Source organism: Berghia stephanieae, chromosome 13 (assembly GCF_034508935.2).
Source record: "Berghia stephanieae isolate SIO BIC M18660-M18661 chromosome 13, UCSD_Bste_1.3, whole genome shotgun sequence".
Taxonomy (NCBI): Eukaryota; Metazoa; Mollusca; class Gastropoda; order Nudibranchia; family Aeolidiidae; genus Berghia; species Berghia stephanieae.
Window position 1 is genome coordinate 2,530,060 of NC_088372.1, and position 6,508 is coordinate 2,536,567.

Below are 6,508 nucleotides of genomic sequence, written 5' to 3' on the forward strand. Positions count from 1 at the left end.
CCTTGTATTTGTTTTAGTTCCTAAATTTTTGTTGTGAAATGTCACTTTCGTTACTGTTGTGTATATATTTTATAAATCACTTCATCAAATCTCCAGCGTTAATCAGTATTCAGTTTCTTTATCTAATCAGCGCCTTCAACAACATTCGTGATGAGCTGCACATTCCAAAAAGAAAAATAAACCATTAACAATGATTACAATAAATGGCTATGTTCGGCTATGTGGTCTAGTGGTTTGACACTCGCATTCGGATCGGAAGGTCCTGGGTCGGATTCAATCTCCGGTCGGCGCATAGTTGTTGAGTCCTGGGAAAAGGCTCTTTACTCACATCTTCTCACCGTATGCAGGTGTAAAATGAATAACTGGCCGGAAAATATAATTGCAATATCGCCTGACATGCGTCATGCTATTTCTACATGTTACGTGTTGCTATTTTGTAAGGGGCCCCTTTTGAAGCGCTTTGAGCACGTTTAGTAGATATTACTCTGCATATAAGATCAAGTACAAATCACGAGGAAACACAAACAAGTAAAACAGAACAAGTCTAGTGCACGCCCCATATGGTTATACCTTTCTTTTAACAGAATACCTGCTCCACTCACTTTCAGAATTAGTATTCACCCATTATTGATGAATTGCGTTTATTTAAAAAAACTCATAACATTGCCAGCCGGATATAGCGTACCACAAACAAAACTATATTATGTAACCTTGACCTGATAGTCTGATTAAGGGGAAAGGGTCACGAGCAAAACTGAAAAATGCGAATCAAGAATTCCACGATAATAGTATTTTAAATTTATGAATTTATTGAATTTTCTGATACTTTTTGAATTTTTGAAATCCGTCCAGTAGTTTTTTAGTTATTCAATTTTTTCACACCTAGGCTAGTGGTTAGCAAGCGAAAAAGAAATTTGAATTTTGACTTTTCCGCGAGGACGAGAGACGCATGCGCACAACAAACATGACGTTCTCTCTCTAATAGCTTTTCCGCCGGTGACGTCACAGACTATGGGTGACGTCCAATCAAGGGACGCTACTCTTCCGCTAATCTCATTCCCTGTAAGCGGTCATCTTTTGTGTCAGTTCAATTTTGTCTTGTGAAAACAAAGAGAGAAATTCAAAGCGTCCTTTTTAAATAGCGTTCTTCAAGAATACTGTTTTTTGAAGCAATTTTCTGATCAAAAATAATTTCATAATTAATTCCAATAAATTTTCTGAAGACGAATTTTAGTGTAAATCGTTCTCGCAGTGGTGTCAGACCAAGGAAACGTAAATTTCACTGTTATCGGTTTACACATAATAAGAAAAAAAGTGCTATTATTGTTAGTGGTGATAGTAGTGTAGTTGGTCAGAGTGATGCAGCTGTTTTGGAATTTGTTAATGAGAGTTATGTAGTCAATCAATTGTGTTTAGAAAAACAGCCTGCCACGCCCAATTCTCGAAGTGAAGTAAAATTGTGCAATGTGTATGATGTGATGGAATCAGATTCTAATGATAACGACATGTTATATCAAGTTGTAGATGAACATGAAAGTGAGAGTGGGTTTAGAATTATTGATCTAAGCATTTTAAAAGAACAAATATTTTCCAGTGGGTGTCACAGTAAAATTGAACTGAAAGAAACTGAACGGCCTGGGTTAGGAAGTATATTTGGTTTTGTTTGTGATACCACAAATTGCCCTTCTAAGCAGTTAGCTCCATTTTCATTTGACCCTTTTATCAATGTAAATCACTCTGGTAGCCTTACTGTTCATTCTGTGAATCGTAGAGCAGCTATCGCGATGCGTTACGTGGGTGGTGGGCATAGGGTTTTGTCGTATGATGAATTTACCCCTTCCTGTTCAGAAGTCTAGTTTTAAGAAAATAAAAGAGACTATTCATGAGGCTGTTGTGAAGGGTCAGGTTGAAAGTTGTAAGGCGGGTGAAATTGAGTTTCAAATGTCAGAAAAGGGCGACGAAGGGGGAGATTTGAAGGACATTGACGTATCAGTTGACGGGACGTACATGACTAGGGGGGTCTCGGCAAAGTGTGGGCTAGTAACCATAATTGGTTGTGCGACAGGAAAATGACTCGATTCTGGTGTAAAATCAAAGGTATGTAAGTCTTGTGCCATTGGTGGAAAGATAAGCAACGGGACGATCTGGAAAAGTTCGTGACACGGAGAAGGACGCATAAAAAGGATTGTACGTTGACGCATTTCGGTTCTTCGAACTCCAAAGAGACGCTGTAGCAACATATTTTTTTCTCGCTCTGCGAAGAATCATAATTTGCGATACACCCGATTTATCGGTGCTGGGGATATAAATAGTTTGAGAACGGTCAAAAATTCTAAACCTTTTGGGGAAACGACAGTTGAGAAGGTGGAATGTACTGGGCACGCACAAAAAAGAATGGGTACCCGGCTTAGGAAGGTGAAAAATTCTATGTCTGGAAAAACAATGAGTGACGGGAGAAAATAGGAGGGAAAGGCAGATTGAGAGATATAGTGATAGATGAAATACAAACTTATTACGACAATGCTCTCCGTGACAATAAACATGACTTGAGTGGTATGCAAAAAGCAATTTGGGCCATTTATTTCCATAAGCTGTCCACGGATGAGAAGCCGTTCCATAGTCCATGAGATGAAAAATGGTGTAACTATAGGGGGGTGAATGTAAAATGAGTTTCATGACAATAGCCTATCACCTGCAATTATGGAAGCGTGGAAGCCCGTTTTACTCGACTTTTCGCATCCCGACCTTTTACGTAAGTGCCTTGACGGGTTTCCCAAAATGCTAACGAGTCGTTGAATAGTTTGATATGGAAAATTTGTCCAAAAGAGTCATATCACGGGTTAAAAACTGTTAAAATCTCTGTGGGGCTGGCAGTGATGATATTTAATAATGGTACGGTAGCATTTAGAGATGTTTTAGATAAATATGCTAATTTCTTTCGGTTTATTTAGTGAGCGATTCCTCCGGATTACCGACACCAGAAGCATCGCTCGAGGCACGGCGTGCCAGATGTAATGCTAGATAGGGAGTCGAAGAGACCCAGGCAAGAAATGAAGGATGTCCGTAATACATAGGTGATCACTGAACGAAGGAGTTGTAAAAAAATCGCTATGAAACTGACAATGTCTTGTAGAGGTCAATTTGCTGAACAGTAATTTGTATAGAATGCACTTTTTTCTTTTCTGTTTGAATAAGAACAATTAATTATTTGTTTTGGGTTTGGGGGAGGGGGGGGATTTCTGGGACAATTCTGAAAATGGCTAGTAAGGAGAAAGGTAAAAACAAATATTATTCATTCTGTTCTATATGTCCATAGTTCACAGTTCTTTGCAGTTTAGTAATACGGTTGTGAAACGTGGACGCTTGACAAAGAATGTACGAGGAGGTTAGAAGCATTTGAGATGTGGGTGTATAGATGAATGTTGAGGGTATCATGGACAGACAGGAGTACGAACGAGGAAGTGTTGGAGAAGGTGAGAAAGGGAAGAATATTGATCGATAACACCAGAAAGAGGCAGTTACGGTTTCTGGGACATGTGTGGAGAAGAGACGGAATAGAAAAGTTGGTAACATCTGGGATGATCGAAGGAAAGCGAGCTAGAGGAAGACAAAGAATGACTTATCTAAATAACCTAAGAATGGCCAAATGTGACTTTAAAAGTAACACAGATTTCATGCGCACCGCAGAGGATCGTGATTCGTGGAGACAGCTGACTGGCAACGTGCTCAAGAGCGCAAGCCACGATGGATGATAATGATTGCAAAATTATATTCTAATAGCCAAAACTGTTGTTGTTTTTAAATTTTTAATTGAAAAATCTTTCATATTAACCCTCTCCGAACCAACCATAGTAAAATCGTCACATGTGTTACGATACAACAAACAATTTTATCATTCCGATTTCTTTTGAACATCACAATTATTTTTTTTAAATGTCTTGTTATAACTATAAAATCGTGACACTGTATTATAGAGCTAATTTTGCTGAACATCATTATGTATAGAATGCTCTTGTTGGTTTTCTGTTTGAGTAAGAAAATTATATTTTTGTGTTGGGTGGGCGTGACGTATTGGGGAAAAATTGTGGTGAGGAGAGGGTTAAAACAAAACACGGTTCCTCAAATCCAAAACCAATAAAAATATTATAATTTTCGCTCGGGTATCAAGATGAGAAATGTAAAAACGTAAGCTGATCTGTCTTTCTCTAATCTGTGGAGAAAAGTCAAATTAAAACTTACGTGTAGAATTTCATGAATCGGATATTTGTTATTAATTCATTAAAACAGATTTGATGTTATTTTATTTTCAAAAGTATTAGAAATGTCAAATCTTAATCACTCATTTAGTTTTTTCCCTCTTCGGTGGAAACAAGTGATATTTCATTATATTTTACAGACATAATTTTCATTTTAAATTACTTCTAACTTTCCCAGTTGTTGACAGATTTATATAATGTAATCTCGCCAGTATTTGTGAAAACAAAATTGCCAATTACTTGAAACAAAGAATAAAATGGAAGCGTCTACATTAACCCTCTCCTTACCAACCATAGGAAAATCGTCACATTTGTTTCGATCCAACCAGCACTTTAATCATTCCGATTTCTTTTGTAAATCACAAAATTTAAAGTAAAATGTTTTATTATAGCTTTAAAAACGTGACACTGTGTTGTAGAGTTTATTTTGCTGATCTATATTATGCATAGAATGTATTTGTTGCTTTTCTGTTTGAGTAAGAAAACAACAATTTTTGTGTTGGATGGGTGTGAGATTTTGGGGAAAATTCTGAAGATGGCTGGTAAGGAAAAGGTTAAAGGAAGATTATCTCAGGAGAAAATAAATACCGTGGTGAAATCATATTGATTCTTGCAACTTCTTATATGTGGACTTATATCCAAGTCTGGTCAACGTGGTCCTTTGTTTGCAATGGAACCGATCTCGAGCCAGCTAAAATTTAACATTATCACGTAAATGTTGAATGGAGTCAATAAGTGCATTCAGTTATCAGAGTTGCAAATATGTTATCCATCGTCTCAAAATTGTACTATGTCGGAACCAACCAGATGCTTAAAAGCCGAATTTAATTGTTAAACTGGTCAACAATATAAATTGTTGGCATTAGCACCCTAAAATATGGTATCCATTCTCCTCAATAAATCATATAAACTCAACACAAGTCTGATATTTATGGCTATAAATTCAATTTTGATCATCTTAATCATCCCGTTTCGAGGCGAAGGGTCACATATGTAATCCGTTTATTATTCTGTATCAGAACAAATGTAAGTCTTGCTGCTCGAAGCTCGAAGAAATAAATAAGGATGTAAAATTAAATGTAAGATTCAATTTATTACAAGAATGCATATAAAATGGACGTTTCGGGTTTCGCCTTTATCAACAAAACAGGGTGAATGAAACTCTACGGACGAATGAGATTATGTGGTAATGGCGTTAATATTTCAGTCTCAGAACAAAGAAACGTCACGACAAACGTGATATAAACTGAAAATTAAGTTTTTTAGCTGAACATAAACAGTTTCTTTTTTTATATATATTTTAAAAATTCCGTTTTTTTTTTGTCCCATAGTGGAATTTTGTCTCTATGGTCTATTCCAAGGGAAGACTGGAATAATCCAGGCGTCAGTCGCAGTGCAGCGCCGCATATTGAGCTAGGGCGAGGTGACTAGCTCAAGCCACACAGCGCAGCGGCACCCAGGTGATCGAACTCGGTACCTTTCGGGTAGAAGCAAAGACTCTACCGCTGAGCGACGCTGCTCCCAATGCCCAAGTACGGCAAATAAGATTTTATTAGTCAACAAAAACAAAACAAAACAAAAGCAAACAAAAACAATTAAACAAATAAAAAAAAATAATAAAAAATGAAAAGCAACAAACAATCAAAAAAACAAAAACAACAAAAAACAAAAACAAAAAAACAACAACAACAAAACCTCATTAAAAGAACAAGACTAAAAACCAAACCAAAACCAAATGAAACAAAACAACAATCAATTCATAACTCTGATTATTTTTATTTGGCTTTCTCCATCTTGGTTTTAAAAAATTGAGGTTTTATATAGCGCAATATCCACTAAACATTAGGCGATATTGTAGGAAAGCGAGTGTCATACCGCAAGATCACAAAGCCGCACAATTTTATGTTGACGTGGAAAAAGTGAATCGCATGTTTGGCCGACGGTATAATAATATGTCGTTTATAGATAGTATGCGCTTGGCTAAGAAGCTCATAACATTGCCATCCGGAAGTATAACGGACCAACACACAAAACTGTGTGTATCCATGAACGTTTATAGTCGAGTTAATAAAGTTCAGTGAGCATTACTCATAAACGCGGATGACAAAAAACAATAACAAAGACTTGAGTGACGTCATCTTCGAACTATCTATACTATAATTGGTGAAAAGAGAGAAAGAGAAAAAGTGCCAGTATTTGACGAATATTGACATTATATTAAATTGTTACAATTTTCATGTCCTCAGACAATG

The 6,508-nt window shown here is 36.6% G+C and overlaps 1 protein-coding gene across 1 annotated transcript in view; it reads right to left on the reverse strand.

Moving 5' to 3' along the window:
* The window catches only part of LOC144958956 (uncharacterized), a 27,221-nt gene extending 24,149 nt beyond the window's left edge, over positions 1-3,072 (reverse strand). Inside the window, exons 1-3 of the mRNA XM_078891252.1 lie at positions 2,973-3,072; positions 2,517-2,644; position 1 (exon numbers count right to left, since the gene is read on the reverse strand). The exon at position 1 is cut by the window's left edge and continues 433 nt beyond it. Coding sequence (XP_078747378.1) covers position 1; positions 2,517-2,644; positions 2,973-3,072 — 229 coding nt within the window. The remainder of the gene's footprint in view (positions 2-2,516; positions 2,645-2,972) is intronic.
* Positions 3,073-6,508: the final 3,436 nt, after the last annotated feature.